At 29.6% G+C, this 23,110-nt stretch overlaps 1 protein-coding gene across 7 annotated transcripts in view; it reads left to right on the forward strand.

Moving 5' to 3' along the window:
- spz4 (Spaetzle domain-containing protein 4) overlaps positions 1 to 14,483 on the forward strand; it is a 28,325-nt gene extending 13,842 nt beyond the window's left edge. For 2 of the 7 annotated variants that reach the window (XM_069112897.1, XM_069112903.1), the window contains exons 2-6: positions 7,308 to 7,483; positions 9,777 to 9,932; positions 10,118 to 10,891; positions 12,914 to 13,036; positions 13,804 to 14,483. In XM_069112897.1, the coding sequence (XP_068968998.1) occupies positions 7,308 to 7,483; positions 9,777 to 9,932; positions 10,118 to 10,891; positions 12,914 to 13,036; positions 13,804 to 14,044 (1,470 nt within the window). In that variant the 3' untranslated portion in view covers positions 14,045 to 14,483. Of the gene's footprint in view, positions 1 to 309; positions 1,142 to 3,605; positions 3,752 to 5,921; positions 6,214 to 7,307; positions 7,484 to 9,776; positions 9,933 to 10,117; positions 10,892 to 12,913; positions 13,037 to 13,803 lie in introns of those variants that run through there. The other 5 variants (XM_069112899.1, XM_069112901.1, XM_069112900.1 and 2 more) reach the window with 5 other exon arrangements.
- Positions 14,484 to 23,110: the final 8,627 nt, after the last annotated feature.

The following is a 23,110-nucleotide window of genomic DNA, read 5'->3' on the forward strand; positions in this document are numbered from 1 at the left end:
ACATTGCACAATTACTTTCATTATAAAATATTGATACATTTTTTATTAAAAATTATTAAAAATTAATTTTTTATAAAAATTTTATTAAAAATGTGAAATACAAAGCAAAGTACATCGTGTAATACAGTTTATTATATTATTAAACTTTTAAAGCTAGATACAGTATGTGACCGATGGAATGGATAGAATTTATTGAATAGAATACATATGTACAAATATTAGTATCATACTGCATCTAGAATACTTATTAATGCAACTAGAAAAATAACCTTCTGAATTATTATTAATTTTTTTGTTTTAATATTTAAGGTTTAGTACATGATCAAATGAGGAGCTACGTAGGCGCACTCCATTTCACATCAATTTTAAGTTTATCTTGTGTTGTTTTATGGTACATGGGAGGATTTTGGACATTTAATAAAAGCATTAAAAAACATAGCGCAAAAGAAGAAATGTCTCAAGCACAAGAAAATAGCCCTGAATGTAATGCATAAGCATTTACTACATACAATTGAATCGATTATAAACAGAATTTCAATCGGGAGAAAAAGTTTAACAAAATTTAACAGAAGAAATATTTAGTATAGTATTAATAAAATAAAATGGTTAAGTATCTTCCACGAATATGATGTAAAATTAAGGCTTCGTGATTTCGAAGCATAATATGGAACATTGGAATCGGAATAATATTGCAAGGTTTAAAAAGAGAATATTATTAGTATTAAATGTTTATGTTCAACGACGTGCTATTTAATATTAAGTTATTAAATCAAGCTATCTACGACTGATTCTTATATAATGTTAAGGACTCCTCAAGTGATGAAAAACTTAAATTATTTAATAGAGTATATTTGTAAAATATAGTTTTATGGTATATTACAGTTTTTTAATGAAGCCATATAAGAGACAAATTGATTAACTCTGTTAGTTTGATTTCTGAAAAATTGGACGTTAACCATCTGATAAAATCTAATACTAAAATTGAAGGTCTTTCGGAAAACGATATTTATTACTTTGTCTTTTGAATGGCTGAATTAATAATATCACATAAAGTTGTCATAAAATAGTTATTTTATTTTGCTATCAAATTTTATGCTGTACGGAGCTACATAAAAGCTCAAAAGAAGAAAAAGATAAACAGTACAATTTATCTACTAATTTAATTAGAATCTGATTTCACAAGAATAACAAACATGAAAAATTAAACTTAGAATTTTTAAAAGAATAAGAAGATCGTTCCCTTTAATATTATTGAATGTTTAAGTATAAGTATAGGATACAGAAAAAACTATGTTAATCGCGATGTAATTACTATTTTAAAAGATTTTTTCTGTATTACATAAATCTTCTATTAAAAAAGATTACCACATTATTATTAATTTGTGATTACCATTTGAAATATTTACACCGAATTTAAAAATAAAATAAAATGATGGAATAGGAGAGCTGTACTTTAAAGTTATACGCGCGGTTTTCTTAATTAAGATTAGTCAGAAAATATTTATTTTTATTATCTATAGTCTGTAATATTTTTGTTGCATTAGAAAATCTGTAATTTTTTTCATATATTAAAAATAACTTTCCTAAATTAATGATTTTAAATCATAGCCATTCCGCTTTTTAAAAACAACAATTATAAATTATAATTAAAATTTTGCTAAATTATGTTTATCCTCAACATCTAAATTCCTGTTTCGAAATGATACAAACCAATATCGAAATCTTTCATTTCAACGCTTATTATAATTTATAGGAAAGGATCTTAAGGTGATTCTTTTATTTAGTTTATATACAAGAAAGCTATAACGAAATAAATATTATGTTGATGATTATCATTGTGGTTCACAAATTTCAGACATAAAATTTTTGTGCTATTTTAAACGTTAGCACTTAAAGAAAGAAGGGCAATGATTTGTAATTGACAAATATATTTTTTACCCATTTATTTAAAGAAGCTTTATGTAATTATGTAAATAATATAGCTTATGTAAATAATATATCATGATAATAGTAATTATCATCGGCTAGATTTATACATAACAATAAATTTGCGAACTAGTATATGTAACATTCTTACTTTGATATTTCTACTTGATACTGTTTAAATTAAACATATAATGTTATGATTCGTAATGATTCGTTCGATTATTTAACAATAAATACTTTAAATTATAAGTTGAAATTATATCAATAAAACTGATATGACATCAAAGGTAAACCTGTGTTGTTTCGGAATTTATGATTTTCGATATTGAGTTTTCCACGATTACAGTTATTTTATTAGCGCGCGTTTCTGCCGAGTTCATGTAATACCGCTAATGAGACTTCATAGCGTTATCAGAAATCGTAACGTAATCAGAAATCGCTGAAGTCCGTGCATGTTCGTATGTGTACGCGACGAGCAGCTTTCTTTTCTACTGCTAGGTGAAGATGCAAGAACCAGTATCTGCGTTCACTAGCGACCGCGGCAAACTGGTATTTTGCCAACTAGTAATCGGGCGAAACGATGCTCCAATAATCCAATGCTATCCACCTAACGGAATAGTACAGTATAATACTATTACCTTAAGGCTATCGAAGGCATTAAAGATGCATCTTTTAACAGTAAAAAGTAGGAACGTGAGCAAGTAAGCAAGTGAGCATACGTAAAACATTTATGCTGGAGTTGCATGGTATCCGTGGAAAATCTATGAGTACATACGGTTCATGATTTTTTGCTTAACAAATTGCTACAAATTACATATTATTTCGTATACTCAGTTATCATGCTGTTGACAAACATGAGTTTAATCTTGAAGGAATAATTTTAGAGTTATACTTCATAGTTTTTCAGGGAAAATATATACTCCTGTATGCTATATAATATAACTACATACCTTTCATTTTTTTATAATCGCCGAATATAGTTGTGGAAAATATAGAAGTAAAAGATGTCCCATTTTAACACTATTTTATCACGATTACTATATATTATACCACGCTGTTTGTAAGACTTACTTATTTTTCTTACTATTGCAAATAAATATTTATATCTATGATTTATTATAAATATAAAAAATGTAACGAATACATTTCTTTATTTATTACAAAGATGTTTGTTTGCCAAATTAGTCATTTTAGTAAATTACAATAATAAATAGTATTTAAGAACTTGTTAAATCTATATGACTTTTCCATATGATTAAATCCACAAACAGTAAGATACTATAGAAGAACCACTAAATTATACAAAATTGTCTAAATTGTATGATAACATAGAATCGCAGTTTTTCATTTTTTTTTTTTTGAGTTGTTCTCAGCTTAAATAAAAATAAATAATGTAAAAAAAGAAATAGAAATCTATTCGTTATATTAATGTAAAACATAAGAGTTTACTAAAAGAATGCTGCTAATATCAGTTACAACTGCTTATGTTGTGTATGTTTCTTGAAATCGAATACAAGTTATCGAGTGGATATCGTGACACATACATACATACATATATATACATATGCGGTAACGAAAGCGTTGCATCTTTAGTTGCGTCTTTGAATGGTCGGTGCCTCCGCATCACACAAAAGCAAAAAAATGCAGTGAAAGAGATTCCAAGTGACAGTGGTTACGAGGTCAGTGGAACACGCAGAAAGTTTCGTTGGAAGCGTTAAACAGCATTTACGACCATACTCCGCAGATTTTTTTTCCTTGTAAATAAACAAAATGAACAAGGAATAACCACGAAATGACAGAAATTCCAAACAGAACTTTTTTACAGGTGCAGCAATTGTGCAGCATTATCTTTTATACTTTTTCATTATACATGTTAGTACTTTGTTTTATTGTTAGAGGATAGTATATTTTACATGTAAAAATTAAATAAGATTTCTATCAATTTCAAATAAACTCTGATATAATGTTACTTTAATTTCATATAACAAAATAAGATATAACAAATAAGACTGAAGCGTTAAGTTTAATAAGCATTAATTACTTAATTATTATCAATAAATAACATTGGTATAAGGGGAGCTATCCATTTCTCTGTAAGTAATCATGGACTGGATCAGTATAAACAAACAAAAATGTAAATATTCAAATTATTTATCATTATGAATATACAATTAACTATCTAACGTACCAATCAATATAAACGAGCTGGAGTAATAATCGTTATTAATTAAAGGCGAAGAAAATATAATTAGTATACTGCAATAAAATTAATTATCAGTAAAGTTGACCTATGTAGTACTTTTTGATTCTTTTAGAAAGCTGTTAACTGTTTTCATAACAAACGTTAATTGTCAATTTTACCAAACAAACGAGCATCGTAATGTTTTATGTGAGAAACGAATTAGCAAGATTTTAACCAAGCTCTAACATGGGCAATATGATAAGTAGGTTAAAATAAGTAAATACCTAGTTGTCTATATGATCTTTTTTAAAAAATAAATATGTATGTTAGGAATATTTACGATACTATTTTATTTCCTTGATAGTTACTTTTCGTCTTTCACGTATTGAGCAAACATAATTTGTTGGATTCTTTTCTCTATTACACATTTCGCATCTACTTAAACTTTAATATTTCCACCAAGCATTTCAAAATGGTGCGATCAAGTCATATCGACAAAAGACGAATCCGTGAATTTTACGAACTGACTAATACTGAGCTCTACTTTAATTACGTGCATTTCACCTATACGAATGTTACACATAGTTGTATGTACAGTTGAAATGAATCTCGCGTAAGGTTTGAAATACTTAATAAAGGAAGAAACAATTGTCATAGGGGAAAAGGCGTTTAGAAATAGAAAAAATGTCTGGAATCTCAAATTAGAAATTCGAGAAAAGAAGAGATGCGAGGTCAGAGAGGGACGCACGATAGCACGATCCATTAACCTTCCTCAAACAACTGATCGCGAGCCAAAAGATAATGCTAAAGAGAAAGGATATAGCGACATGTCCGAAATCCCACGCAAACGGTGGCCCAGAGCGAAAGAAAGAAAAACCTAATAGTACCATAGATTCGCAATATCGGTTAAGTAGCCGATATTGCGCCAGATTTCACCAGTTTCGAACAATATACATAGCTATTTCTGATGATCGCCTAAAACAATATTCCTCGATGTGAAGCGAACAATCCACGAGAGAGCAATTTTTAATATCTTTGGATCAATTAGAAAATTATGTTGCATTCGTGACCTGCATCAGTGATAGAAAGTTAAAAGATCATCATTGTTTTATACGCTAACAGGTGCTTCATTCAATACAACATCTTTATATGCTATTAGTTTTCTAACTACCTAAAGGATGCGCTATTATTAATTAAATAAAATGAACATTTTGTCACAATTCTATTAGGTCCATATAACAATTTGGGACATAAACGACCTTTTGTATTCTCCAAATTTATATTTATTGAAAGCAGTCAAATTAAAAACGATTTAACCCTATGCTCCTTTCTTTCTTTTTTACTTGACCTATCAACATTATACGCAGATACTTTTGTAGAATTTGGTTGACTGTTATATTATGGGTGGGATGAAAGCCTTTGAGGTATTGCGGTGGTGCATAATTAAGAACGATTGGGAAGAAGCACTGCGCTAAGGCTAAAGGCACGAGATACGCGCTATTAGCTACCTTTCTCCTAATTGACCGAGCAAGAAGAGGTCTGTTGCGCCAGCGCCTAGGAGGGCCCTTGCTACGTCACTGCGGGGCCCCGTGACACACATCAATGGGCCGAAATGTAACGGTACCCTCCGCGGTGACCTACTCACCGGGTGACGCGTGCTCTCTCTTCCCCGTTCCTTCCTCCTTCCTTCTCGTGTCTTCTCTCTTCCTTGCACCCTTTCTCTGTTCGCCTCTATCTCAGTTGCTTCTCGGTCAAGCGAGCGTCGAACGCGAGCGGTTCGCTGTTCTCTGCTTCCCTGCCGCTCTGTACTTTTACCGAGCGTACCCGAACCCCTGGCATTGCACGCGACGCCGGCTGATTACACGGTCAGTAATGAAAGCGTCTTTCTCGCGCGCGGAGGTGCTGTCATGTAGCCGCGAACCACCGTACCGCCTGTCCCTGTCCTTTTTTACGCCGGCAAACGTTCCTGTCAGTGAAAACGGTTTACGTCTGCGGACTAGTAGCGTGATCGCCGATTAATACTCTTGGACCTCGCTCGCCGGTCCAAAGCTTCGAATTAACATCAAACGCGAGTTATGAATGTGATTGTGCATCTCGTCCTCCAGGTGAGCGTTACTATATGTTTCACGTTTTAAACTCCTATGTTCGTCGCAAGGTTTTACTAAGTCCAGTAATAAGTATGCAGATCCCGCGTGTTTATTCATTTATTTGTAAACGTATGTTACGGTAACTTTATACCCTTAAGCTATGTAAACGTGTATTACCGATGTCCAGTACGCCTTCCTATAAGTAAAAGCTTTCTTTTAAAGAGCTTGAGAAACCTTATATAACTTCATTTGAACATTCATAACATAGAAATTATAATAATAGATTGGAAACATGTATTATCACCGCAAATCTGTGAAGTGAAATGATTAAGATATATTGTCATGATTAAAGCATTCTAAGTATTCTTTATACAAATTGTCGTAAAGGAAAAAGAACACCGACACTGTAATCGGAATGATTAAATTTACATTAATTGTACATGTTACTAACAGATTTTTCAGAATGTGACACGATATTTTTGTATCTTATTACTCTTGGGAAGGGGGTGATCGCCTCCCTGGATCGGATTATCTTGAATACAAATATGTATCTTGTAGATTTTTTTAAATCAATATATCTTTTGTAATTGTTATAGATAATTTATAATTGCGTTTCAAAAGTACCTATTGAATGAAAGAATAATTTCGCGATTGATATATATCATAAATGTATAAAGAAATATGAAAAAAGATGTAAAATAACTATTCAGAGAATTATATCAATTTTAACATTTTTCTATTTTATCAAAGAAATGAGAAGGTCAACATTATCAAAATATTTCAGACCTGTAAATGAATAGAAGATACAACATTTGAAAAATAATAAAGGATAGATTTAAAATTATCCTTATGGTAATTTTTTCCTACATATCAAAATATTACTTAGAATGTTATAAAATGTATTCTACTGGATTTCTGCTGTAGATAAACTTTCAGAGCAAAAATTTATGTAAAGAAAGTATTGTACCTAATTGTCTTTATCCAAATGGTTATCGGAGAGTAAGTTCTATTATATTTACTATGCGTTTATTTACTCTCTACAATACGTAAGTATTACGTACAATACAATAGCATACGTAAGTGTATCTAACATTAATTCGATCTTTGCGTAGGTGATCACATATCAGCTTGTAAGATGTCAAGGAGGTGGACCAAGCACCTTTGGATATGACGCATCCTCGGCTTGCAGTAAACCATATTCTAGAGCTGGCCGCGCAAGATTGGTAAATCTTCCTTGTGATTTTCGACAGCAAAACTGGTGTACAGTAGCTGGTAGCTCTTATCCCTGGTAAGCCAATAAAATCATTTGTCCAATGAAATGCTTAAATAAACCGATGTTAGCTTCTAAATAGTTCTTTGTGCAATATTACCGGCTTACTGACAAATATAGAGAACTGAAGATTTCCAATTCAGATATAACTTTCAGAGGTATATTATATTTAATATATTTCATGTATTAATTATAATACACTTAACGTGTGATACTAAATGTATTTTATTTTGGAAATGGAAGTGATGTTATGTACTTTATATATTGAACGAAAAATTTTATTTATATTATCATGATTTGTGGAAGAGGATAAAGGATCTTGAAGAAGAAAATCATGAATCATGATATTCATCGTTTTGAACTAATTAACCTTGTTCTGACGCAAGTTTTCGTATCGATAAAAGTAGCTAAGATATTAAACAATCTGAGATAAACGAAACACAAAAAATTCAAATTCGAGAATCTGCAATAATGTCCAGAAATTAAATAATCAAACACCAAGAATTTTAGCGTACTAATTAATTGAATCACAAACTGATAATATCAAGAAATGAATATCAATAAAAAGTTACGCTGAATTTGTTAGGTAGATGATACATTTACACTGTACATGTAAATGTGTGTGTAAGCGTCACAGGACGTTCAGGTCTTAGTTGAGACAAAAGACTGTTGGTAGCTGTTAGAAGCATTTAGAATAGTCTGTTGACAACCAGCGTGCGTACAAGGTTATCGAGGTCTTCAGAGTGTAATATATATATGTATAGCTGTTATGTGTGAATAAATTAAAGTATTTATTATTCCGAATCCTCTGTATAGCTCAACAGAATTCATTGACAGTAGAAAGTTAATTGACAATACAGCCAGAGACATATTCTGGGAGTTTCACTATTTAAAGGTATCATTGCTGATCTGAATTTTAAGCAGGACATTGAAGCTTCAATTATTAAAATCCTACGTGACTAAACTGTGAGAGTATTGAAGAAACGACGTACTTTTACTCTCGACAATGCGTACACAAACTTGACATGCTATAATTTCGATGGTACAAAAGGCTCCAAGTGATGACAACTGCATGAAATAATATTCATTTCATTTCACATTTCATTCCTGATTTAATAAATTTGTTATATATATTCAACCTTATTGACACAAATAGTTAATATTGTTTGTTGTAACTATGTGCATCGTTTAACTGAATTTTAGTTCAATTGAACAGATTTATTAAACGATGATAAATTATTCGTAAATTTAAACTAAAGAAATTAGAAAAATCAAAAATTAAATTTAAGATTAAAAGAATAAAGAATTTTGTTTGGTAAAAAGCAGTGGAAATACACCAGGTGTTTCAAATATAAATAAAGAAATTTAAATAGAACTTTTTTAAATAATAAATGATTTAAATGAGATAGAGATACTTAGGTTTCCAGTTTAGCAACTTTCACTGAATATACACATGTATATGTACCTCAAGGTTTAGACATTTTTATAACTAAATATACATATTTATATCTATAATAGAACTAAATATTGATAAAATACTTATAAGAAAATAAAAGTTTGCGTTGCGCTTGAACATCGTTTGTTTAACATGTTAGGTTTAAAGACGTTAAAGATTACATATTGAGCTATAGTACAATTATGCATACTTTGTATGAGTATAGTCGAAAATTAAAAATACATTTACGAAGATAGATCCACGAAAATACATCAACATATTTTGAAATAAATATTTAGACGCGTAACTGAATTATTTGAAAATATTTGATAATTACAGAACTTTTTCTTTAGATAAACCATCATATGTATATAGATAAAAGAAAAGAAAATTTGTGTTCTATTCTATAAAGCCAATAAAGAAACTATTTTTATAATGTCATTTCTCTATTTAAGAATGTTCCCAGAATATTTTGTAATTTTTAGTAAATACTTTAAATTAATAATATATTAAATTAACAATAATAATAATATTTTTTAAATATTTTATTATCTATTAATTTTAAATCACACGTTCAGTAATACATATGTACATACATGTTAGAAATTTAAGATTACCATACATTTCATATATTACTCGACGTGAAAGCAAAAGATATTGCTTTAATATTATTAACGAATAACACACTTAGATCGAATATTTTAGTAGCAAGAGAATTGAAATTTCAGTATGAGTTTAGACTACAAAATATCCGTATGAATTATAATATACCCTAAATTTATCAAGCATCAAGATGATAGAAATTCTTCTAAAAGTTATCACCGAAATCAATATATTAGAAGGAACTATCTGAAGATATTTATTATGTAATTTTAGGCATGCGGTTCGTCGTTTCGTGCAAGAAAACAAAGGATTAATGAGGCGCATGTATGGCGATGAAAGGCATATCAATGTATTAAGAGCCGAATTCGAGAGAAATGACATCGAGTTAAACTACGACGATTATTACCAGCATCTTGTTGACGATCATAGGTAAGTTTTTGAAATAAAATAAGTAGTGGTAATGAATATTATGTAATTAGGTACAACAGTCTTTAATAGAGTAAACGAATGGCCAGACGAATGTGTATTCCAGACTTAACACATTTTAACAAATTCCTTTCTTATTACATTGTTTTCTTATACAATGCGTAACCTATTCACGAACAATATTTTAGAAAATATCAGTACATGCATGACTACGAGTACTTCGAGTCCGAAGACGATTTGAAATTAAACGGCAACGAGTTCGAGGGACGAAGCTTTACGAGCAGATCCTTTAATGACAATGCCGCGAAGCGGGTAAACAAATTTCCAAAATTAAGCGAATACACGAGGCCTCATTTCCGACCAACCGAGAAGACTACTACTTCAACTTCGACAACGACCACTAGCACAACCACAGCATCGACGACTGCCGCCTCTTTCACCAAGGAAAAGACATCATCGACGATAACGTCAACTACTTCGCCTACCCGTGAAACAACCACTCAATCCACGCCTTCGATAACGAGTTTAATAGTAAATAGGACAAATGAAGAAAAAGGAAACTCCGCGGACGAAGCGACGACAAGCTCTTACGCCGTGAAAGAGCAAAATTTCAGCATCAACGAAATTCTCGAGCAGATAGACAGAGTCGACGAGGTGGTGGGAGAAGCTGGCGAAATCGTAGAGATCTCTGAATCCAGCCTCGATGAAACGTCGACGGTAAATTTGTCGGACACCACCGAATTTCCGGATGAAGTTGATGGCAGCGAGAGTCTATTTGCGACGCCGAAAGGAACAACTGTTCAGGATGAGACGTTGAGTTCGATCGACGAACAAGAGTTCAGGCCACGACCGGAATATCGACCTGCCATTAAGCCGGAAGCTTCGACTATGGGAGGACAGTTGTATCAGGACGCCGCCGCGAAAGATCAACAGGAACAACCGGTTTTGAAGCTTCGAGGAGTGTAAGTGTCTCTCGGTTTGTTTGCATTAGTTGTGAATTTATCGAAGGTGTTTCACTCTTGTTCAACACACTCTTAATACTTCCTCAACACTTGCCTATGATTAAAACAATAGAACGACATATGCTGAAAACGCGAAATTATTTTTTAAGATGATAGAAGAGCGACAAAATAGACAGGAAAAGGAGGAGCGGTAAATCAATGAATAAATTTCTTTTATGTAAGAACACGGTGTTCGAGAACTATTTGTGACGTGCATCGTAGCCTTATTCTACACCTCGCATCGGTAAAAATCTGTAAAAGAAAGTAGACGCAAAATTGTCCTTGAGCTAGAAATTCAAAGTGAAATTTTGTTGTTGCGTCGTATTCTACTCATGACGAGGACGAAAAGTCTCAAAGGAAGCGTAGGTCGCAACTTCTTAACCGTTCTCCTGAAAAAAAATATTGAAGTTCCATTAATTTCCCAGCTTGCTTTAATTGTAACGTGTTTACGTCTTGTAGTTAGATGCTGGGAAAATATCATCTACTTTCGTACGTAGTTACCCTAGATCCACCATTACATATCCCGTATCTTCATTTCTTTCTTTTTCTTCTTTTCTTCCTCGCTGTATAAGCAGCCATTTAAGCGGACTCACAATTTTATATTCCGGTCGTGTTTCTTCCTAAAACTACGCACCAATTTTAAACGACGAAAACATTGGCGAATCGGTCGATGATGGTGCTCTATCTCACACTGGTGAAATGAAATGTTTGGGTCGCGATGGGCGGTATGCAAATCTCTGCTCGCTTATGGCCTCCTCGTCGACCAGTTTTGACCAATGGATTTCTTCCTTTGGGTACGAATTTACGTAAAATTGTTTGAAAGAAATTGTTTATCGTTTGAATGAATGGGTTATATGAGTTGAACAATTGAAACATTGGATCGAATATCGTTATCATCATCTAAAGTCAATGCACGATCGTGGAGAGAAACTTGATTGGAATGTAGAAATGCGAGTTTGAGACTGCTTAAATAGCGAGAAGGAAAGGAAGAAAAAAGAAAGAAAGATATTGGATACATAATGATAGATACCTGGATTAGATACTATTTTCCCAGCATGTAACTACAAAATGTAAACACATTATAACTAAAGCGAGCTGGGAAACTAATGCCACTTTAACATTTTTTTTTCTAGGAGAATGGTTGAGTACGAGAGAATGATTGAGTACCACGGTTCCTTTGAGACCTTTGATCCTCACGATGTGTAGAATACGATGCAACCAAAAATTCAACCTTGAATTTCAAGGTCAAGATCAATTTTACGGCTACTTTCTTTTACAGATTTTCACCGATGTAGAGCTATAGAATAAGGCTATGATGCTCTTGACAAATAATTTCTAAACGCCCTATATATATATATATATATATATATATATATATATATATATATATATATATATATATATATATATATATATATATATTGATATGATCATTTATGTATTAGTTTATGTGATTAAGAAGTTATACTTATTAAAATCGAATTCTGTTACATCTTTATTTGCATTGCTATGAGTACAGTTATATTCAATACATTTCATATCATAGCATACTTATGTAGGTCATACCTACATCGATGTAAGAGTTTTCTGCATAATGTATACCTAATCGATATTGTTTTAAAATGCATATAAAATATTTCTTACCTATTTATGGTAATATTTCTTTACTTATTTATAATTAATATGTAACAGTAAATTTATATTTTATTTTAAGAAATCACTAGGACGATTAAGGTTTCTTTCCTCAAACAGTAAAATCTCATTAATGATATTCATACTTTGTAAGAGGTTTTATTAAAAAAAAAAATAAGAATAGAGAAATAAGTGTAGAGAAATGAAATTAAAAAATGCGCTGTAAAATTGCACAATTATAGTCTGTTACGATTTACCTCTTGAACTTCGCGTATATAAGTGTATATGTAACAGATATAATCTAATCTGACAGTTATAATTTATCTTCTACATATACTAAAAATATTTCAGAAATGCTTGTCCCGTAAAAGAGGAAGTGGTTGCGCCATTTTGGGCGAATAATACCAGGGGCGAGGTATTGGCACTTTTGAATCTTTATCCGTTCGAGCAATACGTTCACTGGGAAAAATGCACGTGAGTATTATAATATTTTAACTACTTTATCACTTCAAATTGTACATTCTAATTCATGCTTTTGTAAAATATTTGAAATATTTGTTAGTATAAGATAACACTAATTAAATACTTGTTGATATTATAGTATTACACATTACATCAACAATATTATACAATATCAGCACTGTAACACTTTTAAACAGGTTTTCTAAAAATGTCATGAAAAATAAGTAATTATGGAACTGTGGATATTTATGCAAATTCATATTTTTATAAAAACATATAAAGAAATAGAACTTAAACAGTTTGGTTTATCTATTAACTATTATAATAGATAAGTGTAAAACTTTGCATATTTTATATATTTTTACGTATTATATGCATTTTTAAATTTCCCATAAATGCATAAGAATCCGTGGTCTAGTAATTATAATATATATTTCCATCTGTTAGTTTATTATCATATTGTGTCGCTTTGAAAAAGAACTGTTTTGAAATCAAAGCTGTCCAATTTATTTATATTTATATGCATTTCATTCCTTTAAGTGTATCAATACATTTATACAAGTATTTCAATAAATATTTTTCAGTTTTTCAGTTTTAATTAGTTCTTAAAACACTTGTAAAAGAAAACAGTAAAATGCCGATAAAATAAACTCCATAGATCTCTTACAAAAACCTTGAAGAAAATGCTTCAAATAAGATATGTACCGCTTTAAGATTCTCATCTTCAGTAGCTTGAACAATTACGTGGTATTATTGACTATCATTTTGTTTGTTTAAAGACACGAAAACAAGCAGATGTACTGTCGAGATGGATGCAGATGCGAACAACAATACAGACTTCATCGGTTGTTAGCTTACGATCCGAACAACGAGTGTCGTGGTATCTTCAGCGATTGGTTTAAGTTCCCGAGTTGCTGTGTTTGTCGCTGCTACGACTTACCTCTTGAATTTCGCGTAACATCGCGTTCGCCTCGCACGCAGAAACAACGAATTAAGGTACGACCGCCGCAAACTCGTTAGATATATTCAAAGAAACAAATTTTGTTTCGTCGATATAATCCATTCTCGGTGTAATGCGAAAATACAGCCTGTCACTCTCTTTGATACATGTCAAAGAGAGTATTGCAAATTTTACTTCTTCTAATTACAATACCGTTATATATAAAGGAATTATCAAAATTTATTTGCTAAAAAAAGTAAAATGTATGATGTCACAAATCTTAAAAGACCTTGACAACAAAAAGATAATTACTTTCTAAGTCACTTGTTCCGAATACTTCGTTATTTTATTACATCGTAAAAGGGTTAAAGCAATTTAAGTAAAAACGGCGGCCTATTAAATATTAGGAAAGAACTTTTCACTATTTCCATCACTAGTTTAATATGAATATTGAACATTTTGTACATAATTCCATTATCAAATTTCATACCTTATTTTGATGAAGGATTTCAACGCATAGGATGAGATATAATTTGTTAATGCGATTAAAAGGGAGATAATCTTTCATGCAGAAAGAAATAAAGTTTTAATAAAAAGATGAGTAATTGCAGCTACAACGAATATTGCTAATATGAAAATTATCTTTGTATATTTCTCACGACAAATTGGGAAAGGAAATCAATATACAAATTAATTTGCAAATATTTATAACATTTTTCTTCACGAAATGTGATCCTTGACTCCAAAAAGCTTTGTTATAGAAGTACTGGGCTTTCTAGTCGATTATATCATAAAAATTTTTGCAGTGCGAAGAGTTAAATTAAAATACGTCAAATCGTATGTGTATCAAGTAAATTTTCAAAATATTTTTTCGTAAAAACGAAACAGTACAAAACAGTACATATGTTCTCTTTGCATGAAGAATTTCGTTCTTTTTCGTCTTACTATGATTTACGAAATTTTAAATTTACGAAAATTTACGAAAATTTAATGGCTCCAGGCTAGTCAAGAAATTTAGTCTTTGTTATTGTTATTTATCACAAGGAAGAAATTCTCTCCCATACAATTCATTTGCCATAGCCATTTAATGTTACGTTACTTGAAATATATGTAGTTTAATGTAAATATAAACGATTGAAATGAAAAAGTGTAATCCACGAAAAAAACATTATCAACACAATATATACTATCATTCCTTTTAATCGTTTTACAATAAAACTCAATTGTCGCAAATACCAATTGACACGATTGATAGATGTATTACATTATGTTTCTATAGATATTTACACGTAAAAGTCACTAAAGCTCGCTTAAGCAACGATAATTTATAAGAAGATACGATACTTATACAATGAAACGTCTTTGTCTTGGTATTATACACTTGAAACTAAATTTTCTTTTAAACGTCTTAAGAAAATACAATATTTATATTAGGTTTCTATTAAATTGGTAATATTATGTTTTTAAAGATTCTTCTTATACGTGACACGAAAGTTTAATTGTATTTATATTTCTTACAATAACGTGTATATACAACTTGGAAAGAAATTAGTAGATTCTTTCTATCAACATTTTACTGAACATTATTCTTCAGAAGTAACGAAAAAAATACCTTTAAAGGTTTTGCAAGATATGTATGTATTATTATTATTAATCAATATTTAGAAACTATATATCTATTACTTGTTACCGTTAATTTTATCATTACTTAATCATTTTAAAAAGTACTTTCAGATCGAACACGAATATTTAAGAAAAATTTCTTTACCGATAATTTATAAACCACCTCTTCCCATATCTTATTTTATAAAATATACATGCAACAGTGATTGTTTTCATAAGTAAGAATCAAAATTTATGTTAATGTTTCATCATTTATAGATTGTAATGTAATCTTAAAATTCCTGTAATGTTTCGAAAACTTTGAAAATTAATGTAATACTACTGAAAACTGTCGGCCATCTAAAATACTATGTTAAAATGCATAAATTTTAAAACATTTTCACGTAAGTAAAGTAACAAATAACGTGGATTAGAACACACATATGTTCGAATTAAATTCATATTGCCATAGTTAAACAGCGCTCTAAACGTTAATATGTAACATCCTGGTTAAAATATCAAAATTGTTTATGGTAAAAATAATTAAAGAATAACAAGTGAAATACAAATTAGCATAACACGAATAATACATTGATATAAGTATTATGATACTTTATGTTTCAATATTACAAAAAGTGGACGAAAGCAGATTATCATTAAGTGAAATGTTTTATTATTCTATGAATTAGTTTTTCATTCAGTTGATTCTGTAACAATTCTTTTATTAAAATTGTATATGTTCAGTATAATGTTTTTTCTTCATAGTATCGTTTATAGCATTTTCGTCCCAATGAGAAAAGATAATTAATTACATAAAAACACTTCGAGATACAAGCAAATACACATAAACACATTTATCTAATATGTATACATAGTATCATATTTAATTAATTTATTCGTTATTATAATTGTATCGGTTTTAATGCCTATATTATAGCAACTTTAAGGCTTGTTTATGATGTTTGTTAGATAATTTGTTGCAAGATACTATAAAAAGATAAGGCTCGTGAATAAAGCTATATAAGCCATGTTTTCGTTGCGTTTGTCGTTAATTAATTTCGAGTACTAGATATTACATACCTGATCTTAGATTATACACATTAGTAACATGTAGCAGACAATGGTAATGGAGCTTTGAAATGCAAAAGTTTTGTAATACTAAATCATATAACATTGTTACCCGTAATTGTTAACATCCAGTTAAGAATGTAACTATTTATTTAGCAAGTAATTACATGTTTTATGCCAAAAGATTAATGTAAAAAGCTTTTCATTCGTTGATTTTGTAACCATCGTAAGAAATCTGGGTCGACGTGATTATATATGTATCAATGTTAATTTACAATAAAGAATAAATACATTATAGTATGAGCAATTTACTTCAGCATGCTACAATTACAATTTCTTGTATAAGTAACAATCGAAAATTAGAATTTTCCCAATGGAGTAAAAGCAAACCAGGACTAACGATAACAGTAGTTTCTAAAATTTGCATGAAAGAAGTTATTAACAAAAGGATAATTTTTACTTAAATGAAAGAAAGTGATCACTAAATCTTAAAGAAACTCTTAAAAAGTTAAATGATTAAAAAATATTAGTTTTTAAATGTTCTGATTACGAATAACCATTATAAATGATCAAATATTTTTGGTTACTAGCAACCATTATCGATGAAAGACTTCTGTTTGATTACCAATAATCATTATCGATGACGAAATTTGTTTTGGTTCTGTACTTCCTCTGTCGTTTTGATCCCCAATCATCATTATCGATGACAGAATTCTTTTTTGTTACTGATAACCGTTATCGACGATGGTATTCTCTAACTTACCTTCAACCACTGTCAGTTTTTATTGATATTAATGATAAGCAGTACCTACCTACTCTTTTGTGTACGTATAAGGCCCTTACGTAATTTCACACAAAAGCTTTGAAATATTTTGATTATAATGTTATAGATAATAAGAAAATTTCAAATACAATAAAATTTTGTTAAATTTCGCATACATGTATATAAATATATGTATATGTAAAATAGTAATTGAAATAGTTCATAAAATACAAAGTAATACTTTGTGAATCAGAAGACGCTTCTGTAGAAGTTCAAACAATAGACAAGTTCTCAGAGCATTAATATTACGATCGATTTGTATAATATCATTAAATTTTATTATATGTCACATCACTGTTCTGAAATTGTTTTTAATTACGTTGAAGTTTGTTTGTATTATAACTCGTAGAAATAGTTTCTACACAAATGATTATAATTGATAATATTTACTGATAATTTGATTTATACTATAATTAGGCTTTTAGATTTATTCGTTCATATAATTTGTTTACGATGCACAAACTAAATCGAACAGTTTGGCTACACTTCGAAAATAATTAAAAATTTGATGTATTACTACCTTTTAGCTGGTTCAGAAACTTCACTTGTTAAAAATAAAACTGTTGCGTTCGATGTAATTTTCATGCTCTATAAAAAGAGGATCATAATTCTACTACTACACTATAGTAGTTCAGACTACTATTATAAGTAGTTCAGAAATTATTACAAGTTTACATTCTATTCACATTCTGTAAACTTATTATCTTAAATTAACAACCTTATTTTATTTTATAATATTCTTATCACAATCAATAATATCGATTATATGACCTACTGAGGACCTCAAGACCTCGAGTTTAAAAAACATTGCTGTTCAACACAATATTTACATGCACGAATAAAAATAACATCACGTATCGTTCGTCCATACTAATTGCTTTAAAAAAGTGCTACAAAAGACAGATACAATTATAATAATAAATTAATTAATCAAACACAATACTATACGTATATACCTATAAGATAAACATTCTTTTCGTAAAACAAATTACTAACAAATGAAAAGAATAAAAATATTTCAATGCGACTAAATAAGATAAATTACAAATTATATCTTGCAAAATAAAATTACACCGGTTTTTTTAAATAATTTAAAATTAAAAATTCTGCATTTTCATATTACGACAATATTTGAGCACTAAAAATTCGAATCATAAAATTGCAATAGGTTTTTATAACAAAATTTTAACATGTATTGGGTTATATATACCTTACGTTTTAAACAGTTTGGTATATCACAAATTATTTTATGTAAATAACGAATGTTAATTTTTTGTCATTTGTTTGCCAAACAATTTTTTAATTCCTCTTTAGTGTTTATTACGTTTACGTATTTATCTAAACTATAAAGCTTACCAGTAAAAATTGGACATTAGTTTGAATATTTTTATAATCAATCGCATGTTATAGGTCGGAAGAGAATTTTGAATATTGGCAGAAAAGCTATTCAAAATTATTTCCATACGAAACAAAAATCATCCATAAAAATTTCTTCAAGAAAAAATAAAAATTTGATTTCTCTAGAGATAAAACAGAAGAAATAAAATATTAAAGATAAGTACCCCAAAAAAACAAACTTCCGATGAAACGTGATATCAGTGACGTACGGGTGTTATATAAAACGTTATGTATATAACGTATATGCGTTAGAAATAATGATATATGTAAAACAATCACTCTCCTCTATTAATTTCTTATTTGAATAAAAGAAAATTGATGAGAGAAGCTTTCGTTACAATCGACTTTATTTCCTTGCTCTCCTACATAAGACAACTTGTACGTTTTACAAGAAAGAAGGCTTACAAAGAATAACGAACGTCGATACGTTAATATTTATTATATGGGCGTTCGTGTGTTGCTGGAACAGTCTCACAGCAATACCGATACATCCCTTATATTATACATATTAATCAGAGTGTCACATATACATATATATTATAATATTACAAAGGTCGCGTTGCAAATATATGTATGTACATATCATATAACGCATATATATATACACACACATATATTCAATATATGTATTTATATGTATATAAAGGAAATGCTTATATAAATAGAAGTATACGTATTTATAAATTACGGGCTATAACATTTGGTATCAAAACCATTGCAAAAGAAACGGAGGAAATTGAATGATACAATACAGTTTTTTATATATTGTTATCGTAACCAAGGAATCCTACGGTGATCGATAAATTAGTCGCATGAAAAACAAAGAAAACATGTTCCATGTTCATTATTCTGCTAGTAATTATAAATAGATTACGAATTACATAGTAGATTGTTTAAGAATTTTCATTCTCAATATACTGTAGTCTTGTGTTTATTATTAATTTTGATATTTTGTTGTCGTTTACAAGAGATCAATTCAAATTACGATGTCAATTATTATTACCGTATGCAAACCTATAAGAAAACTTTCTGTCGTTATTCATGAATTCATATCTTTAAGAAGCTCGTTTTGCTTTCTCATTGAGTTTCTGCAAAACTCGAATTCTATTAAGTAGTGTTTAATTGTGCCTTTTCTTCAAATTTCTTAATCATTTAGATTTCCAAAGGCCTACGAATCCATATTGTATATTCGAAATTTTTTAATAAAATTTAATTTATTATATCGGTTTCATACACTGTACGAAACTTTACCATACAAATCGTTCTGATCTTAAGGAATTGACAGTTTTATTCATACCATGTGATTTTTATTGTAATTTTTATCGTATTTGATAATTGCGGTATTTCTTTTTTCGTTATTAGGTACAATCGGATAATACTAACTGGCATCAATATGGTATTTAGTTGTTACGGTTAATAAAAGATTTTAAAAATAATTTTCACTAACCATGAAAGTAATGTTGCAGTTATAATCGTATACATTAGCATTCAAATGTGATGAAAAATCGTGAAGGTTTGGTAAAAAATATTTTCAGGGCAGTCAACGCGTGGCAGGAATAGACACAGGAAGACTTATTTTCTTTCAAGGGAACGGTGTAAAATTGGACATTTGAAGCATGTACTTAGTAGTTGTATCAGCTATAAATATTGAGCTGCAGCTTGAATTTTAAACAAAATTCAAGCAAAACTCCCGCTGTAAATCGGATTCTTTTCAACACGTAAAATCAATGTATCATCTATTTGTGAAATTGGTATAAGATGTTACGACAACATATCGGATGTGTTGCCAGATGATAACGTAAACGTATAAAATAATTGATCTCCGAAAATGTTGAATTGTTTCCTCATTACAGAATCGCACTTTTTATAAGATTATGTTACGTTTTCGTATTGTACGTAATATGTGATGCCAACAATTTTTCAAGAAATTTAAAGTCGACTATAAGAAATAGAGAAATAAAATTAATCACGTTCCATTCTTATGTATAATATTCACTTCATATTCGTAACGAATAATTAACTCCAATAACAACGAACAACCGTTCCAATAAATATTGCATAAAAATCTTGCAATTTACTGTCATAAAACGTTTTGATATTCGGAAAATTTGTCGAACCATGTACTAAGTTCTACCACTAATTTCGTCTCTCGGTACATTAAATACGATCGGCTACCGTCTGAGCATATACACCAATTCGTATAAAAAATATTTGCATCTTAGTATAATCGCAAATTTCATGCTGCTTATACGTGTCGATATATATTGATCACAGATTCTGAAATATCCTATCCGTTCGATCCTGATAACAAAAAAAAAAAAAAAGAGAAAAAGAGAAAAAGAGAGAAAAAAAGATGCTACAATCGCATAATTGTATTACACTGTTAGTTATCAAGCGCGATAAAAATATTATATTAATAATTGTGCACGCATTCACTGTTAAAGCTTACGCATACAAAGCACATTGGTGGGAAAGATCGAATGACGAATACTTAAAGGATTTATACAAATGTACATTACGTTGTATTAGTTTATCAGTAGTGTAAGTATTGGACGTCTTGATTACAACCTTCGTGATTAGAATTAAAATGCGAGAAATATTTTGAGTGATTGATAAATACTCTCAATAAAATATCTCTTCCTCCTTTCATTTAGTTTGTTAACCATTCTCCATCTATACGATATAAGTATGAGTAAATCATATAAAATTCAATAGAAATATAAAATGTAAAAATATATAAAATCTTTGTATTTTACGTGCAATAAACAAAACGATTCAAACATGCTGGATAATTACTGAGATAACAAGAAAACACGTACTCTGAAAATAAACAGACAAGTTTATTGCTGACTATGTAAGAATTTAACTATAAATAATAAATAGTTGAAGATGTAATAACTTAATAAGGGCACTTGTTGTGCGGAGTTTCGTGTGAGTAAATAAGATTTCGGTATTTTCTTTATGGAAGCATATGGAAAACTGCGTTACCAATCAAAATTAAAATGATCCTTAAAGCTCACTTAAAGTAATACGAAAACTTTCTCTTTATACAATCCATGATACATTACGCACAAATATGCTACATATGTATATACAATACATTTATAAAACATAATATTATATCACTATAATATTACTAAATAATATCATTTAACATTATTTCAATAATATTGCATTAATATAATATTATTTAACAAAAAATCATTTACAATCAAATCTCTTGAGTTTCTTCTTAACTCAAACATCCGTTTATGAACAATAAGTTTTTACAAGACGATTTTCCCACCACGATGCAAGTTATTTATCTATCTTTTCTCCATAACACGTTTCATACGTATATTTTTATTGCATTGCAAATATTTAACCTTCTCTATGCATTAGCAGTATAAAGAAACAAAAGTTAAATAAATATTTGGCAGTGAATGCGTTTATAAACAAACGATACAACCATATATTCCGATTTTTTCTTGTAAATGGAGACTTCAACAACCTATGAAGCACAACGTTTTCTTCTTTTAGTTATTCAAATTGGTAAATTGATCAATGTGTCATAATTCTATCACCGACAAAATAGACACAAATTTGATGATTGATTATTTTATAAATCAGTCTAGGTTTATCTGCACTTAGTAACTATGTATACAATTCCATTTCAATAATGCACTCTGTGTGTGTAAAAACGTAGAAATGTGATTATCAAAAAACTAGAAACGTCATTCTGTAATCTAACTTTTATAAAATTTGATTTAATCTGAATTTCTTGCATCCTGATATTATGTAGTCATTCATTTTGTAATTGATTAACGCATTTCTTTTTAACAGCCATGAGTAGTACATTTTAAGAGTCAGTATTGTTTGTTTAGTTTTTCTTAACTCTCTGATCGCTGAACATTTCACTGTTTTCCTCTTGAAAAGTCATTTCTTCAAAAACGTTTTCAAACAATGGAAAAGATCAAAAATTTATACCATGAAAAATATAATAATATAATCTATAAGTATTTCAAAATTTACAAAAACTTTATCTGTACACAATCAAAGAGTTAAATATAAAAATTAAACGTTATTATCGATAAATACTCTTCACTGAAAAATACTCAAATCTAATTTATCTACGCTCGCAACATTGTTACATTTGTATTTATACATATTATACGTTTCCTTAGTCAAAAGAAGAATAAATTTTACTACTGATAAGGTAATACTCTGATTCAAAGACGGTTCTACCGATGAGGAGAGACGAATAAGACACTTTGCA

The sequence above is a fragment of the Bombus flavifrons genome, chromosome 5, assembly GCF_040668555.2.
Source record: "Bombus flavifrons isolate JBK064 chromosome 5, iyBomFlav1_principal, whole genome shotgun sequence".
Classification (NCBI taxonomy): domain Eukaryota; kingdom Metazoa; phylum Arthropoda; class Insecta; order Hymenoptera; family Apidae; genus Bombus; species Bombus flavifrons.